The 23,575-nt window shown below is 42.0% G+C and overlaps 1 protein-coding gene across 1 annotated transcript in view; it reads left to right on the plus strand.

Moving 5' to 3' along the window:
* The window catches only part of MED14 (mediator complex subunit 14), a 56,221-nt gene that overhangs the window by 15,539 nt on the left and 17,107 nt on the right, over window positions 1-23,575 (plus strand). The window contains exons 5-20 of the mRNA XM_014611223.3: window positions 1,525-1,654; window positions 7,079-7,207; window positions 7,563-7,670; window positions 8,542-8,674; window positions 9,309-9,459; window positions 10,986-11,097; window positions 11,833-11,958; window positions 13,750-13,828; window positions 15,322-15,481; window positions 15,827-16,021; window positions 18,022-18,156; window positions 18,612-18,688; window positions 21,814-21,974; window positions 22,061-22,207; window positions 22,332-22,423; window positions 23,267-23,419. Of these exons, the coding sequence (XP_014466709.1) occupies window positions 1,525-1,654; window positions 7,079-7,207; window positions 7,563-7,670; window positions 8,542-8,674; window positions 9,309-9,459; window positions 10,986-11,097; window positions 11,833-11,958; window positions 13,750-13,828; window positions 15,322-15,481; window positions 15,827-16,021; window positions 18,022-18,156; window positions 18,612-18,688; window positions 21,814-21,974; window positions 22,061-22,207; window positions 22,332-22,423; window positions 23,267-23,419 (2,088 nt within the window). The remainder of the gene's footprint in view (window positions 1-1,524; window positions 1,655-7,078; window positions 7,208-7,562; window positions 7,671-8,541; window positions 8,675-9,308; window positions 9,460-10,985; window positions 11,098-11,832; window positions 11,959-13,749; window positions 13,829-15,321; window positions 15,482-15,826; window positions 16,022-18,021; window positions 18,157-18,611; window positions 18,689-21,813; window positions 21,975-22,060; window positions 22,208-22,331; window positions 22,424-23,266; window positions 23,420-23,575) is intronic.

Below are 23,575 nucleotides of genomic sequence, written 5' to 3' on the forward strand. Positions count from 1 at the left end.
ATTCCCCCCAAGCCTCCTGTTAGCGCCCACCATCCTGATTTACTTTAGATCAGTTGGCCATTTTTAATGTGATCTAACCTCCCAAAAGTCTGCACTTAGCCCTGGAGTACTGTGTCCAGTTTGGGGCCCTATAGTACAGAAGGGGTGTGGATAAATTGGAGAGAGTCCAGCAGAGGGCAGTGAAAATGGCGAGAGGACTGGGGCACATGACTTCTGAGGAAAAGCTGTGGGAACTGGGCGTACATAGTCTGGAGAAGAGAAGACTGAAGGGGTTTAATGGCAGCCTTCAGCTGCCTGAAGGGTGCTTCCAAAGAGGATGGGGGTAAGACTCTTCTCAGTGGTGGCAGATAGAACAAGGAACAATGGGCTCAAGTTGCAGCAAGGGAAGTTTAGGTTAGGTATTAGGAAAAACTTCCTTGCTAAGGTGGTAGTGGAGCACTGGAACAAGTTACCCAGAGAGGTTGTGGGGGATGGAGGTTTTTAGGATCCTTGGAGGTTTTTAAGACCCAGGTTGATAAAGCTTTGGCTGGGATGATCTAGTTGGGGATGGTCCTGCTTTGAGCAGGGGGCTGGACTGGATGATATCCTGAAGTCCCTTCCAACCCTAACTTTCTATGAACATAGAATTACCACCCCCCCCCACTTAGTTTCTGTACGTGGAAAAGTTTTTATTAGTTTGTTGTAATTTTTCATGTAAGCCATCTAATTATTGGAGGGTCATCTTAAATTTGTCTCACACTGTTGCAGCAGAAAGAGCAATACCAGGGAGGCAGCTGGGAGGAAGAGGGGGGTGGACGAGCAGCTTAACCCCTGCCCCTTGCTTGCCCCCTGCCCTCAACACTCGATGCCCCTTGCTGCCTGTCCACCCGTACCACTTGCTGCTTCTAATCCCCCCCCCTCCCCCTCCCCCCAGTGCCTGGATCCCTTTGCTAGCTCAGGTGCCCCTTCCCTCTGCTACTTACTCTTACTCTTGCTCCAGCCTATGGCACAAAGCATGCATTTGCTCTGTGGCAGTATGGCATTTCCAGCTCCAGGGCCTGGCAGGAGTTACTGCTGCTACCAGGCTGGGCTGGGGCCAGAGCATACCCATTCTCTGGCCTGAGGCTGGAGTAGGGACAAAACCCTGCTGGAGCAAGGGTAAGTGTGTGTGGAAGGAATGGGGAGACAGGGGTTGGGACACAGACAACAGAAGCTATGGAGTTGGGGGAGGGAAACTGGGGAAGGTGTGGCAGGGGAGTTAGAGGCGTGGGGTTGGGTGGGGGGGAATGGGCAGATATTGGCTGTGGCTGTGACACCCTGGGTTGGGGCCAGAACCATAGCTGCTGCCTGTTCCCTACTGCCTTATAATCCAAAACGAGAGGCTTTCCCGTCCCATGTTAAATGGTGGGGGGAACCTCATCTTGGATGTGAGTTTTATGTTTTTCAGACTTCCTCTTAGTCTTTATAATTTATTGCATTAATTTATTTAGTAATGCTTTTACTTTGTTTTGAGATGAATAGACTTATTGATACTTACCTTGACAGGATAAAATAATTCCTCCTGATCCAATTACAAAAAGTGAGAAGCAAACTACGCTTCACCAGCTAAACCAGATTCTTCGACATCGACTAGTAACTACAGATCTCCCTCCACAGTTGGCAAATCTTACAGTTGGTAAGGACTGAAGTTACTTCTAAGGACACTTCATGTCGGGCTGCTTAAAATATTGATTCTAGCCTTAAAATATGTTTTAAAATTACTTGGTTATTAAATGCTTATCAAGCATACTTAGGATTGTGACCCTTTCCTCATGTGGCATTAATGTATGTATTTCCTACAGCTTTAAAGAACCAGGAGGCTTACCTTATTCAAACACATAATAAAATTGCAAATATACTGACAACTGTTAACAAGAAAGGCAGACCTACCATTCTCAGCCATTCTTTTATTGAAGGTTTCCTCTCAGTTAATAAGATTAGAGTCATCACAGTGTAAACAGATATGCTGCTTTCCCTGTTAATTTTAGGCCTAATCAATACAAGAAAGTTACATTGGCTTAATTGGATTGATTTTTAAGCTATTTTAGATTAAGCTGGTGTTCATTTTTCTGTATCCTCGCAAGTTATTAGTCTTACTTGTAGTGAAATAATTCTGCCTTAAATTTTAGTTGTTAGGGCTGTGCAAAGCTTTGGGTGCTGATTCTATTCAGCCCGATTCGGTGGCCAAATCTCCGAATCCAAATTGAATCGGGACCAATTAAAAGGTCCGAATCGATTCGAAGCTCTTTGAATCTTCAGAAAAGATTCGGAGAGCTTCAATGATTCGGACAGTGCCCGGTGGCTGCAGCAGGGAGCTGCAGCTGGACTCAGAGCTGGTAAGTAGGGGGTGGGGGAGAGGGGGCTGGTGGAAGAGGGAGGGAACCATGGGGGGACCCCTGCTTAGGCCCCTTCCCACCCGTCCCAGCTCCCGGTGCTTTAAAAAAAAAGCCCCTACTCGGTGCTGTTGGGTGGGGAGGGGGGTGATCCCTACTGCCCCATGCTGCATGGGGGACTCTGCACAGGGTCCCTGACCCCCCTTCACTCCCCCAGCTGCCCCATGGTTGCCCCGGCCACCACAGCTCTGGCCCTTTAAGAAGAAAAAAAACTTGAGGAAGAACCCTGGAACTCTTTGCTCCTGCAGCAGCCTGAGGGCTTAAAGGGGCTCGTGGAAGAGCCCCCCATATAGCGTGGGGCAGCTGGGATCACCCCCGCCGGGCAGGAACAGTGAGCCCTGGGGTTTGGGGGGTTTTTTCTTAATGGGCTGAAGCTGGGGAGGGCAGGGCAGCCTTGGGGGGGAGGGGCCTGGGACAGCGGGGCAGATTGGGGGGCTCATGCAGAGCCCCCCCATGCAGTGGGGGGCAGTGGGGAGCACGCCCCGCCCAGCAGCACATGGTGAGTTGGGGCTTTTTTTTCCCCCAAGTGCTGGGAGCTGGGGTGGGCAGGGCAGCCATTGCTGGGCTGGGAGACTGGGTGGGGGATGGGCCTGGGTGATTCAGCGATTTTTGGCAGCAGTGGAATCTCTATCGGATTTGGCTGAATTGATTCGGGACAGTGATTTGAATCACTGAATTGAGTCACTGTCCCCTGAATCAGCCGAACGTGAAGCAAATACTAGCCGCTTCACACAGGCCTATTGGTCATCTGTGCAGCCTTTTGTACCAGTACAGTTGAAACAACACTCTACATTAACTACTGCAACATTGTGTAGGCAAGTCCCCACTTAACAACACTATGTCTAGCCAGGTAGCAGATAGGATCATGTGCCTCCCTTGCCTTAGTACATTGACCAGAATGAGGTGTGAACTTCAAAATTAAATTGGGAGGTGACTTAAAATGAACGTGATCAGCTATGTTGTGGCAGCCTGGCTTTAACATAAAGACAGTGTATCTACACAAGGCACTTAACGCCCATTGGACTAATCCTACTGCACATTAGCATAGCTGGCAAAAAACATTTATCTGCGCTAATGAGCAGCAGATTAGTCCAGTGGGCATTAAGTGTCACCTAAAAAGCATTCATCTGTGCTAATGGACAATTGCACTGATTACACCGCATTAATGAACATGCCCAGAGAATGCAAAAGTTAATGTTCCAACAGCATTTCATGACTAATTGATTTTTGTCAACAAATTTGTGAAATTCAAAGCTATATTATGCAGGGTGTTTTTTTAAATTCCTTTCAGTTTCGGAATAGTGAAAATTTGAACAGTTTGATGCATTGATTCTTTAAGGTTTAAGAGTTTTTATTCCTCTTACACTGCTGCAGAAGAGCAGCTGTAAATTTTGATCTTTTGGACTGGGGGTGCATTGTATGATGAAGGTAATGATGATTTATATCTGACTGTATTTAGAAAGGCTCAAAGGAGCTTCCAATGAATGACAAACTCCCCAAGCTACACCCTCCCAAAATTTCAAGAGTTTCTAAGGAAATAGAATGTTTGTATTTTCTTAGCAGATTAAAGCCGTCTTCAGATGCCATTTGCTCGCATTGCTCTTCATATTGCCTCTGGTGTGTGACTCTTCACATTGCTTCTGCCAGACAAACAAGACCACTCTTGTTCCCATGTCTTCCATAACTGATGTTTGAGCATATGGTCTGCTTCCCCCACCATTTTCTATAGTTCATCTTTCCATTGGTGCTAAGTAGCAACCAGATTTTAACAGCTAGTGTTATGCATACAAACATGTGTTTAAATGAAAAACAGTTATGGCAACTTCAGTATTGGGTCCATTTTTCTTAATTGGGGCAAATTGCCTGGTATTTCATTTTAACTTCTACTTTCCACAGGATAGGAGAGGAAAGATGTAATGGATCAAGAAGAACTTGTAATGGATTCAAATACAGTAAAAGTCTTTCATCGTTTTTAAAGTGGTATAAATGTTTCATCTGTTCATGGTCATGGGTTCAGTTATGTATTTTTCCACAAACTTCCCTGGTGTCTCAGTGTCTCATCTTCAGAATGAGGCACTGGATAATACTGATCACACAGGTGTCATGAAGGTAATATTCCAAAGACCTAAATGCCTTAAATATGCTTTGTTGTGTTTAAGGGATTTTGTATAGATTCATAGATGCTAGGGTCAGAAGGGACCTCAAAGGATCATCAAGTCCAACCCCCTGCCAGTGGCAGGAAAAAGTGCTGGGATCATGTGACCTCAGCCATGTGCATGTCTGCCTCCTCTTGACCCCCAAGGTAGGGGAGAGCACTACCTCCTTTGGAAGCCCGTTCCAGATTCTGGCGACCCTAACCATAAAGAAGTTCTTTCTGATGTCCAACTTAAATCTACTCTTTATCAACTTGTGGCCATTGTTTCTGGTTATTTCAAGGGGTGGTCTGGTAAAGAGAGCATTTCCGATTCCCTGCTGCCCCTCCCTCCCCTTCCCCCCCTCAATGAATTTGTATGCTGCCACAAGATTCCCCCCTCAGCCTTCTCTTGCGGAGGCTGAAAAGGTCCAGGTCCCTCAGCCTTTCCTCATAAGGCCTTCCCTGCAGGCCTCTAACCATACGAGTGGGCTTCCTCTGGACCCTCTCAAGGTTGTCTACATCCTTTTTGAATTGCGGTGCCCAGAATTGCACGCTCTACTCCAGCTGCGGCCTGACCAGTGTCGCATAGAGGGGGAGCATCACCTCCCTGGACCTGTTTGTGATGCGCACCTACTAATGCATGACAAAGTGTAGTTAGCTCTGCTAATTACTTCGTCACATTGACAACTCATGTTCATCTTGGAGTCAGCAATGACTCCAAGATCTCTCTCCGCTGCTGTGCTGCTGAGAGGGTCATCTCCCAGCCTATAGGTATGCTGGTGATTTCCTCTCCCTAGGTGCAGCACCTTGCACTTGTCCTTGTTGAACTGCATCCTGTTGTTCTCTGCCCACTTCTCAAACCTGCCCAGGTCCGCCTGGATTCGGTTTCTTCCTATCAGTGTGTTTGGTTTGTCCCATAGTTTGGTGTCATCTGCGAATTTGGACAGAGTGCTTTCCACGCCCTCGTCAGGTTGCTGATGAACAGCACCGGCCCAAGGACTGAGCCTTCGGGGACCCCGCTGCTAACATCTTTCGAGGTCAATACCAACCCGTCCACCACCACTGGGTACAACCCTTACGCCAGTTTGCCACCCACATGACTGTGTAGTCATTTATGGCACAGCTGTTCAGTTTGTTTATAAGACTCAGATGGGATACCATGTCAAAAGTCTTCTTAAAGTCCAAGTAGGTGACATCTACCTTGGCTCTTGCATCTAAGCTCTTAGTAACTCTTTCTGGTCATAGAAAGAAACAAGGTTAGTTGGTCAGGATCAGCCTGCTGTGAACCCGTGTTGGTTGCCCTTCAGCATAATATTACCTGCTGGACTCCTACATATGTGATCTTAGATAATTTTTTCAAGGATTTTCCCAAGGATAGAGATGAGACTAACCAGCATACCTGAAGATATAACTGAAAGACCAAACATGACATGGATAACATTCATCAGGGCTTATTACATGTACTAGGTTACAGCCTGGTAGGGTTTGTTCATAGACTTGTATATGCTTGACATGGTTTAGGGTGGGTATACAGGTTACTTTGCATATTAAGTAATAAAAAAATGAGCCTGGACATTTTGCTGATTATAGCCGTACCATAGCCTTTTTCTGTCTGATGGAAATACATCATGAGTAGGTCCAAGGAGGTGATCCTCCCCCTCTATGCGACACTGGTCAGGCTGGAGTTGGAGTACTGCGTCCAGTTCTGGGTGCTGCACTTCAGGAGGGATGTGGCCAGCATCGAGAGGGTCCAGAGGAGGGCCGCTCACATGATCGGGGGCAGCAAGGTAGGCCCTATGAGCGGAGGCTACAGGACCTGAACCTGTTCAGCCTCCACAAGATAAGGCTGAGAGGGGATCTGGTGGCCGTCTACAAAATGGCCAAGGGGGACCAGCAGGCTATGGGAGAGTCCCTGTTCCCCTGAACACTACCGGGAGTTGCAAGGAATAACGGCCAGAAGTTGACCGAGAGTAGATTCAGGCTAGACATCAGGAGGCACTAATTCACAGTCAGGGCGGCTAGGATCTGGAACCAACTTCCAAGGGAAGTGGTGCTTGCTTCTACCCTGGGGGTCTTCAAAAGGAGGCTAGATAATCACCTAGCTGGGGTCGTTTGACCCCAGCGTTCTTTCCTGCCCATGGCAGGGGGTCAGACTAGATGATCTGCTCAGGTCCCTTCCGACCCTACTAACTATGAAACTATGAAAACATCAGTTAAATCATTGGTCATGTTACTTCTTAGGGTTTGTAATCTGTTCAGATACTACAGTATACTAAACTAGTAGCAGTGTTACAAGTGATGATTAAAGGAATACTGTTCAAGGAAGCTTATGTGGGATCCACCCAAACTGTACTTGCTAGTGTTCTCTCTCTCTCTATCACAAACACTTTAATAATTCACAGAATTTATTTTTTTAAATCTGTGTAACAGATCAGGGGCTATGGAAGACTAGTTAATTTGTAGACTGGGAAACTTCTTGCTTCAGAAAAGTCTTAATGTAACATACCAAGCATAAACTCACAATTTTTCCCAGCTAATGGCCGTGTGAAGTTTCGAGTTGAAGGGGAGTTTGAAGCCACGTTGACAGTGATGGGAGATGACCCTGATATTCCCTGGCGTCTTCTCAAATTGGAAATTCTGGTCGAGGACAAAGAAACTGGAGGTAAAATAAAGTCTTCTCTTTTGCATAACGTTGATCTGGTGTTCTTTTTTTTTCAAAATGATTAATTTTAGTAACAGAGTATAAAAAATAGCTGCACAGCCTATTTTTGTGCAACACTAACCAGAAATTGAGCGTGCACCCCCCTTCCCCACCATGTGAATAGCGTTTCCTCAAATAAACAGAATCCTGTTTACTCCCCAGTAAAAACCCAAGTCACCAAATACTTCTTAAACTTTGATTCTTTTCATGGTTTCTCCATACGGTAAGTTTTGTTTGGATTTTTGTTCCTGTTTGCATATAATTGATGTCTAGATTTAATAATATGATTAAAATTTCCATTTTTAATTTATGGAAGATGGCCGAGCCTTGGTTCACAGTATGCAAATCAACTTCATCCATCAGTTGGTCCAGTCCAGACTCTTTGCTGATGAGAAACCACTTCAGGACATGTACAACTGTTTACGTATCCTTCTAAAGGCTGCTTTCCAGAAGAATTCGTATGGAAAGGGGTCACTGTCTAGTGGCCGCATTCCAGGAAAGAACAGATATTCTATTAAACTAAAGAAGACAGTCCATTAGTGGAATGGAAATGGTCTCTTGAGAGAGTGTTATCTTTGTATCATTATGAAAGATGCCTTGCCTGAAGCAGTGTTTAATAACAGTATTGTTGCTTAACAGTATTGTTGACTTAGATATACAGGTCAGCTGGAATGAGATAAAGAGGATAGGTAACTTCCCATTAACAAAATTGTATACTATATTAAATATGAGACAGATGGGTAGTCTGATGTTAGTTCTGCCACCCTTCCAAGACATAGTGGCTAACAATTTTTACTACCAAAGTGTAGCCGTTTTGTGCTGACTTGCTGCAATTTTGTGAATAAGTGGAAGACAGCATGCAAGAGCTCATTGCACTGACTTAATTCACACAAGGGACAGTTACTGGTATAATAGCAAATACTTTTTAATTGGTAGAAGTGATTATATCTAAAGTATTAGCAGAGGATTTTTATCTCTGCATACCCATGGAGCATGAGTTTTTCCATTCAGTTGTTTGCACCTGATAACAGAGTCTCTTTACCAAAACACAGTCAAACTTAAATCTCTATATACTTCTATGGTACCCTTGTCCCGGTGCTCAGTCTTAAACGAGTGGGTACATAAACAACTATTCAGACTTGTAAATGCTGCTCACAACCCTTGAGAATTTGTTCTGAGGAAAGCAATGGGTAGGTACATCATGTGATCCAAGATGTATAGATATCTTGCATGAATCTGTATAGTGTACAGAGACTTGGTGTGGATTTTTTTATTTTCTTAACTTCGTTTTGTAGATTCTTTCTGTTTAGCACTTCAGTTAGAAGTCTTACATTCACAAACACTAATGTTAATCCGAGAGCGATGGGGTGACCTTGTGCAAGTGGAGCGGTATCATGCCGGGAAATGTCTTTCGCTCTCTGTTTGGAAGTAAGTAATTTCCAAGGATTGACACTTGCTGGTAGACAGGCAAGATTTAGAGTATATGTCAGTGTATTTGCAACACTAAACTTGGGTTTCTGAAAGGTAGTCTCCTAAGCGCCCATATTTAATCACTGAATTATGTGGCCTGAATTCTAGAGGTACTAAGCAACCTGCTTTTTGCATTGATTTGGGCAGGGAATGGGAATGGGAGGGGTGTGTGAGGGACTCAGTACTTATTAAATTGAGTTGCATTTACTTTGATGCTTAAACATGCCAGTTAGGCCATTCCCTTCTTTAAGCAGTAACTAAAATCAATACCGTTTATTATTATGCTTACTTGTGTAACTAAGGTACTATTTTGATTCATTTAATCTTATTTGCGTTAATTTGAAACCTTGATACTGCATGTGAGTAGTGAGTGTTACAAGCTAATCATATGTTTTAAATATTCACTTCATTAATGTGTCTTTTCTAGTCACTTTTGATATAGTCCTGCTGGTTTAGTTTTGCTTTTTGTGCAGTACCATAGCAGTCGATATAAGTTAATGAAGAATAGTCTTCCTACACTAACTGTGCATCAGTGAGGAAAAACTTCAAGTGCTCTTAAAATGTAGTTACTTAATTACCTTTTTATTTTAAGCCAACAGGTGCTTGGGAGAAAAACAGGGACTGCGTCTGTTCACAAGGTCACTATTAAGATTGATGAGACTGATGTCTCAAAACCCTTGCAAATATCTCATGAACCGCCACTTCCAGCCTGTGATTCTAAACTGATGGAAAGAGCCATGAAGGTAAGGCTTTCTAGCTGGAGTAGGCATTTATTTCCTTGAACAAGAATTTCAGGATAATCAGAACTACAGTTGTAAAAGTATGTGTGAAGCTATTACATGATGTGGCAACAAGCAAACATAGGCTGTCAAGTATAACTTCATGTTTTGTAAGTTTGGGCTGTGTAGCCTTAGATGCCACATTACAATGTATTGCTAATTAATAATTTCATAGCCCTCTTTATACAAGAATATATGTCTGTACAGGCAAATGATGGTGTCATTGTAGCTTGGGTAGACATAATCTAGCTAGCATGGCTAAGCAGTAGCAGTGAAAACATGGTAGCACAGTATGTTCATATGCATGTTGAAGATCCTGTATATCAGTTGATTAACCTGTGCATAAGTCTGTGCCACTACAGCTTCATTGATATTGTTACTTGTGCTAGCCAGACAAAAGCTAACATGCCTGTATAACAATTGCATCTTTATTTAGTTGTGCAGTGATACCTGTTTTTAGTATAGAGAGGGTCCCTTTCTGGTTTAGCAAAATATCATTTCAGAAACAGTTAGTATTAAGCCAGGGGTGGGCAAAATACAGCCTGTGGGCTGGATCCGGCTTTCTAACTGACTGGATCCAGCCTGTGGCTGTACCTGCAGTGCTCTACATGGGGCCGACCCTTATCCGCTCCTACCAGGACAGCCAGCACTTCTGTCAGCACCCTCTGGCCCAGGCCCTGGCCAGCCTCCATAGCTTCTGGCAGAGCTGTTCCCAGTGTGGCTGCAGCCAGCTAAATGCTGCTCTACTCCCCTCGCCTCCAGTGGGAGTCGCCCAACTGAAGCTTCTTTCCCCTTCCCCCCTTCCCACAACCTGCCTGGATTGGCACAGCAGGGGCTGGACGGGAGGGACTGCCTCTGGAGGTGAGGGGAGCAGAGCAGCACCCAGGCAGCTGCAGCTGCACTGGAAACAGCCCCACTGGGAGCTACACATGCTGGTCAGGGTCTGGGCCAGAGAGGCTGTTCTGCTCCCATTGCCTCCTGCTGTGGCTACTGCATCTGCTCTTGCTGTGCTGCTCTGGGTGGGCAGGGGAGGGAAGCTCCTGTCCAGCTTGTGGAGCTCCTAGCTCGCTGCTGCTTTCCACCCACTCTGCCCACCAAAACTCGTTATGTGGCCCTTGGGCCCAAATAATTGCCCACCCCTGTATTAAGCTGACACACACTCTTGTAGTAAAAATAGATGCAGCATGATAATGGTGTCGTGTGTGAAATGCTTGCATGTAAACCAGCTCAGAGTTCTAGTTGTTTCTTAACACCGGAAGTGGAACAGGTTTCTCTTACGTAGGCAGAGCTGGTTATTATGATATTGTTCTGTCATGTCAATTGAAGGCACAGAAAGTCAAAATAAATTCTTCGGTTCATGGGAAGATTCTCAATGTAATTTTTTTTTATATATATTTATTAATTTTTTAAGCAAGAAAGGCTTTTTCCAATGTGCCCTAGGGTCCTCTAGTAGTACATTTCATTTCTATTTTAAACTCTTATTTGTACAGATTGACCACCTATCAATAGAAAAACTCTTAATAGATAGTGTCCATGCAAGATCTCATCAGAAACTCCAGGAGTTGAAAGCCATTCTTAAGAACTGCAATGCTAATGACAATTGTATGTATTTTCTCCCGAACTCTCTGTTTTAATCTTATTCCTTTAACTGTGTATGCAGATAGTCTGGTCTTCCCCAACTCTTACTTCTCAATTCCTTTTCTTTTCCTTGGTCATTCCAGCAGCTTCATGAAACAATAGAATAGAGGAAAAATGTTTTCAGAAATAGCAGAGGCATGGCTTTTAAACAGGCATTCATTGTTGCTTGCTGAAAACTTGCAAAATACTTGACTGGTTCCCAGTAGACAATGTTCTCCTTTACATGTAGTACGGCATCTGAAATATGTAGCGTATCGTGCTTTTGGATCCAAAAGGTAACATTTAGATTCAAAATAAAATGGTAGTCTGTTCGTTGACTTCTACCTACATTTTTGATTGACACTTGATCTGGTTCAACTTCTTTTGAAACTGATGGGACTTGAATTGGATCTATAATCTTGATTTGCCTTGTTGCTAGATATTTAGAGGTTTATGACTCATTTCTCCCTTACCTGTAGTCTGTTTTTTTGGATCATGTTCTACCATTAACTGTTTGGACATAGTAGCTTTATTCAGAGACTCCCTTCTTACATGAGAAATGTGGCAATGTCCAAGGAGTCCTGCTGAACTTGAACCTGATGGGATTACATGTATGAGGATTTGTGCCCTTAGTTTTGGTGATTATTTGTTGTGGGCCGTGGATTAAGGAAGTAGGTTTGAGCCTTGTGCATCAGTGTAATAACTTTGGTTTCTATTTAGCATTTATTGAGACGGCTCTTCCAACTCTTGTTATTCCAATATTGGAACCATGTGGCCGCTCTGAATGTCTGCATGTTTTTGTAGACCTTCATTCTGGAATGTTCCACCTGATGCTTTATGGAATTGGTAAGTGGTTAACATAGGTCATATTTAATACCTTGTAAAGGTATCTGATGTATATCTGCTTTGTGAATAAATGATGTGTGGGAGAATCATTCAACTCTGTAGACTTGTGTACATAAATGGAGCTTACATGAATGAATACCATGTGTACATGCGTACATACGTTATCAGAAGTTGTAGTTCCATAGATGGATGGCTGATTAACAATGAGTGACAGTGACTACCAGCATCTGGTACTGCAGGAACACAGCTACGCTACTTCTAGTTCGCAGGGGTAAGCTAGCTTGCTTAGAACAGTAAGGTGTGTATGTGTGAGGTGCCACTGCCAGGTTTTGATAAGCTTATAATCTAGATTTGACCTAACAACATAGAAATGGATCTTTAGTGTAAGGGTGCACTGATGGAGATTTTTGGGGCTGATACTGGTAGCTGATATTTAAGGAGGCATATCAACTGACACCTATCCGATTTCCAATACACAGCCCAGCAGCTTGAAGAGCAGTGTCTGGCTAGTAAGTCTGTTGTGGTGGAAGGAGAAAGGGAAGGGAAGGGGCATGGTGGGGGCAAATCAAGGCACCTGCAGTGAGGGAGGGAGTGGGGCTGGGGCAGGTGCTGCCCAGCTGGGGCGGGGTGGGGTGGGGCATGGGATGGAGTTGCAGCTTGTCGGGGGGGGGGGGGGGGGTGCGGCAGTAGGTCCCACCATTGCATGCACCCTGGGAGGCATGAGGGGAGTGTCCGGATTTGCACGGGGTGGGATGGGCTGCCACTGCAGGCTGGTGGTGGTGCCAGGCTATTCTCAGTGGGGGCTGGGCTGGGCTGGGCTGTGCTCTGCTCTGCTCTGCTCAGGGTAGGCAGCAGAGGCAATGGGTGGGGGGCTGCAGCCACCCCAGTATTCACCATAGCGCTGCCCCCCCCGCCCCCCCCCAATCCTCCCTCCTAGTGCCACTGCCTGCCCTGAGCACAGTCTGGTCCAGCCTCTGCCAGGAAGAGCCTGGTGCAGAAGTGGACAAGCCCCCCACACCTGGACAAACAGCAGCTCCACCCTATCCTGCGCCTTCCCCAGCTTCACTCTCTTACTCACCATGGGGGGCCTTGATTTTTTCCCCCTCCACCCCCCCATTCCCCTTCCCTTCTACCACAACAGACTTATCAGCTGTACACCACTCTCCAAGCTGCCAGGCTGTGCTCCACACCACCTGCGTGCTGCACTGTGGCTACCTGTGTTCACGGGGCATTTATTGGCCACATTATTGGCTACATCAGGCCCATTTCTGATGCAGTAAATTTTCTTTGTTGCTGCCGATCCAGTGTTGGACCGATGTATCAGTGCACCTCGACTTTAGCGTGACTGGATTTGCAATTGTTTAGCCAGCCTTTGTACGATATATTGGGCATTTTGTTTAAAATGCATGATCAGTGTAAATGGTCATGTCTAGGCAGTGGTATTCTTGGATTCATTGATCTAATTAATATTTAATTTAAAGCTCTGTATAAATAATTGGGGTGACAATGACACATCTTGAGACTTGTTACTAATTACATCCAGTTAAATATCCCTGACTTAGAATTCCAAATTGGATAGGAAGCATGAAAAATGAGTTATTCTAATAGTTCATGCCTAGTTCTTTAATGCAAGGGTAATATTTTATAATATTATGGCTTACTCTTTAAACTATCTGACCCTTTTCATATAAAAGTATATATCAAAATTAAATTATTTTACTTGGGGACTAGAATTACCTGTTTAAAAAGTGTTATATTATTAGTTGATTCACTTAACTGATTTTGTTACAGATCAGCTGACGTTAGACGATGTAGAGAAGTCTGTTAATGATGATATGAAACGCATCATTCCTTGGCTCCAGCAGCTCAAGTAAGTGGCTTCAGATTATTTGATTTACTTACTGGGCATATCTACACAAGGCGCTTTACTGTGCGGTAGATTAACCTACTGTCCAGTAAAGCATCACTGTCTACAAGTGCAACGTTTACTGTGCAGTCAATTAGTCTACTATGCGGTTGCCTACTACAGGTACTAAATTAACTGCACAGTAGCTACTGCATAGTAGTGCACCTGTAGACAGCTGACTGGGAGCAACATTGGTATCTTTGTGGCATTTAGGTATATTCTTTCCTCATCCCAAATAATTTTGGATGCTTTTTGTCATCTCTGGGTGAGCAAAGGAATGTAAACTTCTCTGTCCCTTTGCTGGGTTGCTTTAACCCCAGTCAGTCTACAAGTCCTTTGTCCCCATGGTGTTACCAAGGAAGTATAGGTGCCTTGATAATGTGCTCTGGAGGAAATCCAGTCCCATCTGATTTCAAAGGGATTTTGATTGGAGACTTCAGTGGGGCACATGCCCTCACACACAGCTTTACTGGATTCTATTTTCTTCAAGCCACTCCTTACTTTCAGACCTGCCAGGAGGATTGAATCTGTGTGCAAGGTCCCTTTGCTATAAAAAGGTCCACATGCTGTTGGTAGAACTGGGAAACTATCGTAGCTGAAGGAATTGCAATCCTTGCCATAGCTATTTTCAATCCTAAAACAGCCATTAAGAAGCGATAGCCTTGCCCTTGGTTATTATTGACTCAACTGACCAGTGCTGAGCATCCATCGGACATGGAAACTTGGCACTTCTGAAAATCAAGCACTGTCTCTGACTCATCAGGCTGGTCTGTGGTTCATCGTGCTTCTGCAACCAGAATGTAGTTGGACATATCTCAAATATAAGTCTGAACATCAGCATAAATCTTGTATAGAATTCTGTATGGGTGTCAACAGTTCAGTCTGTATGGGTGTTCTGCAGTTCTAAGTATAAGTTCATATAAATTAACATATGCTATTTAATAGCAAGAACCCAAGAAGCAGAAGAATGACCCCATGTTGTTCAAAACTAGTAATGCAGCTCCCCAGAATACAAATTATATTTGTTCTGTAGTAAAAAGATTAAGTTCCAGTAAAACTGAAGGGACAAAAAACAAAACAAACTTGCAACTTTTTGAGTTCACAAAGGTGTCTCCCCAGTTTTGTAATACAGGAGATGGCTCTTAAAATCACAGCGCATGCAGTCTTTTAAAATGCTTTTATTTCCAATACTAGAAGAAACTTCAAAACAGTAGGAGCCTAAAAGTGAAATGGACTGTATAACCAAACTTACAAGTACTGGTTGCCTAAGCTCACTGAGATGATGTAAACATAAACAGTGAGAGGATATTAAAAGCTCAATTTGCGTTTGGGGTAATTAGCATACCATGGGTAATATTTGTATAGAATATGATTTTTAATTTGACAGTGGCAGTGCCAGATCTAATGTTTTGGAGTGTTTAATACATAAAGTGCTAATATTTTTCTTTCAACATAAGGTTTTGGCTTGGACAACAGCATTGCAAACAGTCTATAAAACATCTGCCCACAGTAAGCAGTGAAACATTACAGCTAGCTAATTATGCTAGTCATCCAGTGGGAAGCCTTTCCAAGCACAAACTGTTTATCAAACTCACTCGCCTTCCACAGTACTACATTGTAAGTAATTGAGAAACATTTCTGTACTCTTCCTAAGGGTGAAAATTTAACATGCTAACTCTTCTAGTAAATGTAGCATCCTAGACTACCTGCTAATGATGACTGCTTGATATTGCTGTGTTTTCACCTTCCAGGTTTTATTAAAAAGTCCTGTTTGCCTGACCTCTGCTTGTATGCCTCTTCTTTTTGTCACTTAACAAGCTTTTCAATTGTCTTTGTATAAACTGGCATCCCTTCCCTTCCTACAGCAGTGCATATTTTTGTGGGGGGAACACAGACAGGCACTAATGCATTCTAACATATATTTAAAGGTTTTCTTAATGAGTTGCCTTGTTTTACACACAGGTGGTTGAGATGTTTGAAGTTCCTGGCAACCCCACAGAATTAGAGTACAAATATCACTTTCTCTCTGTGAGCTGTGCTGAAGGAGATGACAGCCCTGCTACTGCACTTTTACTACAGCAATTCAAACCAAACATTGAGGAGTTAGTACTAGACACAAGAAGTGGGAAGCAAGCAAAAAGTGGTGCCAAGCGCAAGGTATGTACAGCCATATGCCGACAGGCACTGAGCTTGTGTTTCTTTTTCCTATCTTAGTAGTGTTTGGCTACAGATAAAACTCCTAAACATCAAAAAAAGATTACTTTGTTCCAGTTCAGACTTAACTGCATGTTGTAAAATTGCAAACAGCCTTTGTAAAGGCACACTTGAAATGTCACATAGTTGGTATCTTGTAATGATTAGGGCTTTATCTACATAAGGAAATTAACTAGGACAGCTCCTGAGAAATGAGCTGTTCAGAATTAACTATTGTGTTTAAGTTCATACCATTTCTTTTTCTGGAATAACTTTCCAGTTGTTGATATATCGACAGCAGTGTTCCCATATGTGTGAATTGCTAAAACGAGGCGAGATGAAGTTGATGGACTTGAGTCATTGTTAAGACAGGGTAGAGATGCACCTTATAGACAGACTAAATCAGATGCATAAGCTTTTGCAAATCTGAGCTTACTTCATCAGATACTGTTAGTTTTAACACACTTTTTCATGCCTCCTTAGTTTAAATATTAAAGACTAAACTAATTTAAGGCAGCCTTAATTCTTAATATTAGAAATGCTATTAGTCATTTAATTTTTCATTCATTAGGATGTAGTAACTCCCCAAATCACACCTTTCAAATGTATAAAACCTTGACCATTTGCATTTTTAAGTAGCCCTTGCGTATGCTGCCCGATTCTTAGTTTCAGTTGAGTAGGTATAGAAAACACTTAAGCAGGTATTTTATATAGTGATAATAAATAGGAAGACTTGGTGTGGCTGATCTTCTGCAGTACAAACAAAGCAAAAGCTGAATGACTCTGTGAAAGCTAACAAACATCAAGGGTCTATGGGTAGTTTTAGACTTTATACTACTGTGATTGGATGTAAAATGTCATAGTATGGAAGTATGTTTATCCTTTTGCACAGAATTCTTAATGAAAATGTTAACTTTAAGAAATTGATCCTGTAATGAGGTTCTGTTAGGCTATGGTGGGCAGTGCCTCCCCCATTGAAATAGTAAGACAGCTGAAACAAAACATGTGTGATGCTCACTGAGGGAGCAGGACCTAAACATTTTAGTATTCAGTTCTTGACTGTGACTGTTAGGAATGTTCCTAGGCCTCATGTTTAAAAGTGTGTTTCATTTGTTTAAAAACATCAGGAATTATCGTCTTGATTTACTTGTTGCAAATAAGTAACAGGTACTATTGCCAAGTACCTGTTTTTCAGATTCTTTAAAAAAAAAAAAAAAATGGCTTTTATATATCATATTTTGGCAATTTTGGAGCCTTTCTTGGTCCAAAAAAATCAGATTTGTTTTTGCATTTTCAACTGTTTTTTTTTGGTCAAAATGTATCGGCTGTTTTTAAATGTTAAAAATTATTATTTTTAGATGATGATTCAGTGTCTTGAAATAGTGTTGCACTTGTTAGGTGGGGGTCTGCTCAAAATCAGGTTTACATGTTTCACATATGATGCAGTGAGAAGGATGACTTGAAAGAAGGGGGCGGTTTGTGGGAGGGTAGCATCAATAAAATTATTTCAGTGAAAGGTTTTCTCTCTTCTGATGTGCCCTGCAGCTTATTTTAATGAGATAAAATGAATACATAGATGTAGGTGGCACATTTCCTGAAGACTGCATGGACTATGTGAGTCATCAGTTGTTAGGACACTTTTGAGGAGGTAACCTAGAAACTGTATGCACTTCAGGTGATCCATCGTGCAATTTCAGTGCTATGGCTAGAAGCAGTGTTGTGGAGGGACTCACTAAACTTGTTCACACAAGGAAGGTTTAGTTAAGTAAAACTTGTTTTGGTGGAGAGAGAAAATATACATTGGTTGTAAATTAAATGAAATAATTCCATCATGTAGTAAAGAGTCCTTCACAGTAGCCATGTGTGTACCTATTTAATAACTAGATCTCTTTTGAAAGTAAGGTGTTGATGTTCTTAATCCAGAGCGGACTTTTACATATCATCTGTCTTTATTTGAATTCCAGTTGTCTGGTGATCCCTGCTCTGTAGAACCTAAGAAACCAAAACGATCAGGAGAAATGTGTGCCTTCAATAAAGTGCTAGCTCATATTGTAGCCATGTGCGATACAAACATGCCATTTATAGGACTTCGTATAGAGGTAAGTGTTTGAAATAAAAAAAATTGTGGTTCCTTTGTCTAAGTGACTGACTAATCATATTTGGGGGCATGTGCTGATATGCCTTCACATTTGTCCTGCAGAATGCTCACTTTGTATAGTTCCATTTGTCATCCATTCTAAATGTAAGGCTGGTACATGAGCCAGCTGCGGTTAGGCAGCTGATGTCATTTTCTCAAGTTGCATCTGACTTCCTGCTGCTAAGGCCTGAGGAGGGCACTGGAAAAGTAGAAGCAAGGAAAGAAGAGATTGAGTATGAGAGTCCTTATGTACATCTTTAAAGCCCAGTATTCTCAATTTTCCAGTGTTGCAGAAGTTTTCTCTTTGCATGCTGTCTCTTGCCAGGAAAGATTCAATTTCTTATCCATGATTTTGCTTGGAATAACTTAATTCAATCTCTCTCTCTCTCTCTCTCTCTCTGTCTTTTTAATTTGTAGTTGTCTAACATGGACATTCCACACCAAGGACTACAGGTAGAAGGAGATGGCTTCAGCCATGCTATACGTTTATTGAAGTAAGATACGCTTGTATGCTTTCTTTTATTAAGCATGTGTACAGTAATAGGCAAAAGGGGCACTTAGAAGTGTTTGACACCCTAGAACATGACAAATATTTTGTTTTTAAACAGTGGTTTTCTCCTTCATCTCCAGTTTTATATAATGCAATGCTGGGGAGAAGGGGAAAGAACAGGATTTATCATGGACATGCCCAATCCTAGTGTCTTTTTTCCATCAGTGCACATGAATGTAAGGTCTGTCTTTTTTGGCTTAGGGGAAAAAAATCTCTCTCTCTCTTGTAGGAGAAACTGCCATTCTGTTTCAGTTGTTGTATCCTACATCCCATATTTATCAGTCTGCTAGAGCAGAATTAGCAGTTGGCAGACCAAATGCTGACTGTGAGGCTTGTGTGAGGCCTGACGACCCACCTATGGCAGCAGGGCAAGCAGCAATGACATTAACCCTCACATGTTAACTGTGCTGCCACTGCTTACTCTGCTACCAGAAGGTGTCATAGGTAGGCTATTGATGAAAAGGCAGAAATGGGTCTATAACTCTACCTTTTATTTACTTGCACTTTTAAAACATGAAAACAAACATTTATCCCAAAGTCTGGCGACCTGTGAAAGCACAACATAGCTTCTTGCCTATAGTGGCTAGGGAGACTTGAGATGGGTGGAGGGTGGCACATAGGTTGGCAGTAGGTCTTCTTGAATTTGCTGAGTTCTTCAAATTTCCCGCAAGCCTATTCCCAATATTTATTAATGGATGGTTTTAATAGTCTAATAAATTATCTGTGATTTGGTTTTATTTAAATTTCTTTGTTTCACTGAAACTTTTTGAACTGGACTGAACTGGGTCTCTTGTGGACTTCGAAGGTGTAGATCATTTGGGATTTATATTCTTGAGAGAGAGGGAGGGCTGCTTATCTCCTTTCCTTCCTCATTGTGGAATGATGTTCCTGTTTGTTCTTTACCTTACTTTATGGTCTTTTGTGACGAAGCTGTTTTTATTGTTACAAATTACCTAAGCATTTTAACAAAAATATATCTATTATAGCAAAATAACATCTAATAATTTTGTTACATCAATTACTACTACTACTACGATTACTACTACGACTACTTTAGGATAAAGCTATGATGTAGTATATGGGGATTATTTAATGTATGGTCTTCCTTTATTTCAAGTCTTCTGCTTTGTTTAATTATGTTTGGCTTCCTTTTACTTGCTGATCAAGTTAGTTGTGAGATCTGCAAGTTAGTGGTCACACTATGGTCACTCAGAAATAAGCTTTGAGGCCTTTGGCTTAGCTTAGTCTAGGCCCCTTGAAATGGCCAAGGCTGGCAACAGATCTCAACCTGGAAATTCTGTAGTGTGGCGAGTGGCAATGGCATTAAACCCCCTGCCCCCACCCCAGTCTGCTAATAAAGTGGTTTTGGCAGCAGCAAGGGTTCAAGCCACAGGGTACTGCTCGCCCTGCCACAGAATTTCTAACCCTGCACACCATGATGTAAGTACTCATGGGCCACGTTGTCTGCAGGCTGCCATTTAGACAGCCCTGTACTAGAAGGACTTTTTCAGAAGGCAGTGTAGATTTGAGTGTTACAGACTAAATGAAGTGGAGCCCTACCCTGCCTGACTTCAGACTAATGTAGCAAACTACCTCCCTTTCTCCAGGCCATTAGATTTAACTAATGTATAAAGCCAGTTGTTCTTACCAGCTTGCTTCTGTTAGGTCAAGACTAATTACAGTCCCTGCATCTGAATCATACTTTCTATGTATATCTTTTTTGCAGATTGTACCATTTTTCATATCTTGGGGCAAGCAGAACTTGATTTTTTTCTTTCAGGAAATGGAAGAAAAATGAAAGTTCTATAGAAAGCAGTTATTTCCATTCTCCATAACTCACTGCAACTCATCTGCCCTCAAGCAAAGACCTGAGCACTCCAACAGAGTGCCTGGTACTGTGCCCAGGAAGCCAGCAGATTTGGAGAGGGGTCTTAAAGACCCATAGAGGAAATAAATTCCAAATTTGAGCACCTGTCACTGAAAATAGTTGCCAGTAGCCTCTGGTCTTAAAATCCAGCTACTGCTAGTTTAGGTGCCTTTATATGAGCTGACCTACAGTGATAGCTTGTGGGGAGACAGAAGCCACGAATACAGGAATTGAAAGATCGGATCAGTTAAGAGACCAATTCATTTTCTTATTCTGTTCCTAATAATGGCCACTAACAGCTGCTTTAGGGGAGATGTAAAGGACCCTGTAATTAGCTGTTGGCAAGAGGGAGTTTCTTTCCAAGCCCTATCAGTTAATCTCTGGTTTATGCCCTGAAGCAGAAGGATTTATATTGATCTTAAAATGTACTTTTTAAATGTATCATTTCATATTTTTACAAAGAGAAATATGCATGCTTATATAGTTGCATTGTATCACTTTAATTGTATCTGTTTGGAAACTTCAGACAAAATATCATGAGCTAAGATTTCACGAGCCAGATTTCAAGGTGATACGTGACTTGCAAAGCCTCAAAGCAAGCTTGCAAAGGGATTGTGAATTTAAGGAGCAAGCTGAGGAGTTGGTAAAGAAGGGTCTCTTTCATCTGCTCAAGCTCTCTTTTGAACTTTCTCTTCAGTATTTGTTATATGAATAAGCTATTGGGAATTAAAATATTGGCCACGTTTTTGTTGCATTTGGAATGCATGCTTATTCTAAAGGGAGACTGGACTGCAATTGGAGGCCTCTAGGAAGATATTACCTCATTTTAATTTGCTGCCTTAAAGAAGACTTGCATCAATATGCATTGTTCTGGAAGGCTAGATTGAGCTTTTGATTTGCAAGCAGGTTTGGTGTCAAACCCACATAAATCTTGGTCCTCTCATCTGACAGTGTTTGTTTAGTATTTTCTTTATAATTTCCTTGAAGTGTAAGGTCCAATTTTGATGTAGCTCTTGAAAGAAAACAAACTACTTGGCGATGTTTCTTTATTCCAGCTATCTTCCATTTGTTGCTCTGCAAAGTATTTCTTTCAAGTCACATTGCTTAAAAGTCCTTCAGAAGAAGTTTTTTATCAGGTAATACTTGTGCAGTTGTAGAGTTGGAACATGTGTAATTGAATTTTTTTCCCCCGTCCTGGACAGAATTCCTCCCTGTAAGGGTGTAAGTGAAGAAACCCAGAAGGCTCTAGACCGTTCTCTTCTCGATTGCACTTTCCGATTGCAAGGTAGAAATAACCGCACATGGGTGGCTGAGCTGGTATTTGCAAACTGTCCACTTAGCAGCACTACTTCCAGGGAGCAAGGTGGGTTCATGAGAAATCCTTATGAAGGCTTCATTCCTTTTTTTTCTCTATAGTACTCAATACTGACCCTTCTGCTAACACTGCAGGACCAACACGTCATGTTTACCTGACTTACGAAAACCAATTATCTGAACCAGTCGGGGGCCGCAAAGTTGTTGAGATGTTCCTCAATGATTGGAACAGCATTGCTAGACTATATGAATGTGTGCTGGAGTTCGCACGATCCTTCCCAGGTATAATAATACTCATTCCACACCCTCCATAATCCTATTTTTTACATCTGTTACTTATGTATAAAAGTATTTTAAAATATTCTCACCCTCTTCTTTTTTTCCTCTTTCCTCCTTCTGTCAAAAGACATACCGAATCACCTAAATGTTTTCTCAGAGGTTCGTGTCTACAACTACCGCAAGCTCATCCTTTGCTATGGAACTACCAAAGGAAGCTCAGTAAGTAACTTCTTAGTATGTTTCTAAAGTTCCATTTGGAAATGGGAAAGACATAAATTTAGAGTTTGTGAAACTTATTAAAACAGGAGTGATTTTTTTTTTTTATTTTTATTTTTTATTGACAAAGAGAAGCTAGAAATATAAGATTGATAGACCATTATTAACTTGCTAAATATTATAGGGATCTGAGACTTTGCATAATTTACTGTTAATCACAAGAAAAACAGGTTGGCCTGGAATGTGCCTTAAGAAAATTGAAAGCTCTGATTGAACTTCTGAAACATTTCTACGTTCTTAATCTGAAGCAAATCCAGTGAATCACTTCTCCATCATATTATGGACTGTTCAATACTGTGGAGAACTGACAAAAATAAGTGAGCTTTTTAGGAACGTTTCCTGTACAGTATTATAATGGCAAGCTAAAATCACTTAATAGCAGGCTGGGTTTGCTTCTGCCAAAACTCCCTCTCTTCATAGCCTGACCCATCAGCATGTGTGTGTGTTGTAGATGACACATCAGACCCAACAATCCATTGATTTACTAGCGGGATGAAATGACCAGCCTTCTGAGTTTGGTTGCCTCTCCTCACCCCTTTATAGTCCAAACCCTGTTACATTCCAATTTACTAAGCAAATAATCTGCCTTATTTTTCTGTGCGTCTTTACCCCTCACTCACAAACTTATCAAATTTGTGTTCAGAGTACTAAGCACTTTTACATGGCACTTTTTGGCTTCATTTACTATGTTCTTTTTGAATTGTGTAATGTCATCTGTTTTCAGTTTTAATTCAATTATTTTATTCACTGATAAATTTAAGATTGTTTTCTTCCTTGGTGCCGTAGATCAGTATTCAGTGGAATTCAGTACTTCAAAAATTTCACATTTCATTGGGAACAGTTGGCCCTAACTCAGGTTGCAGTAACTGTCATAATACAATTCTGCATCAGCTCCAGGAAATGTTCAATAAAACACCAAATGTGGTACAGCTATTGCAGGTAACTATTTTTATTTCTTTTAACACAAGATAATTTTGTGGGGTGCACGGAAGTATAAGATAATTATGGGCTGTGATCTGATGGCCGAGTACCTCTTTCAAGGGTATTGGTATCTGCCTTAAACCACTGATGGTTTGTGTTTGAAGAAAAGTGGGA

The sequence above is a fragment of the Alligator mississippiensis genome, chromosome 1 (genome assembly GCF_030867095.1).
Source record: "Alligator mississippiensis isolate rAllMis1 chromosome 1, rAllMis1, whole genome shotgun sequence".
NCBI classification, from domain to species: Eukaryota; Metazoa; Chordata; order Crocodylia; family Alligatoridae; genus Alligator; species Alligator mississippiensis.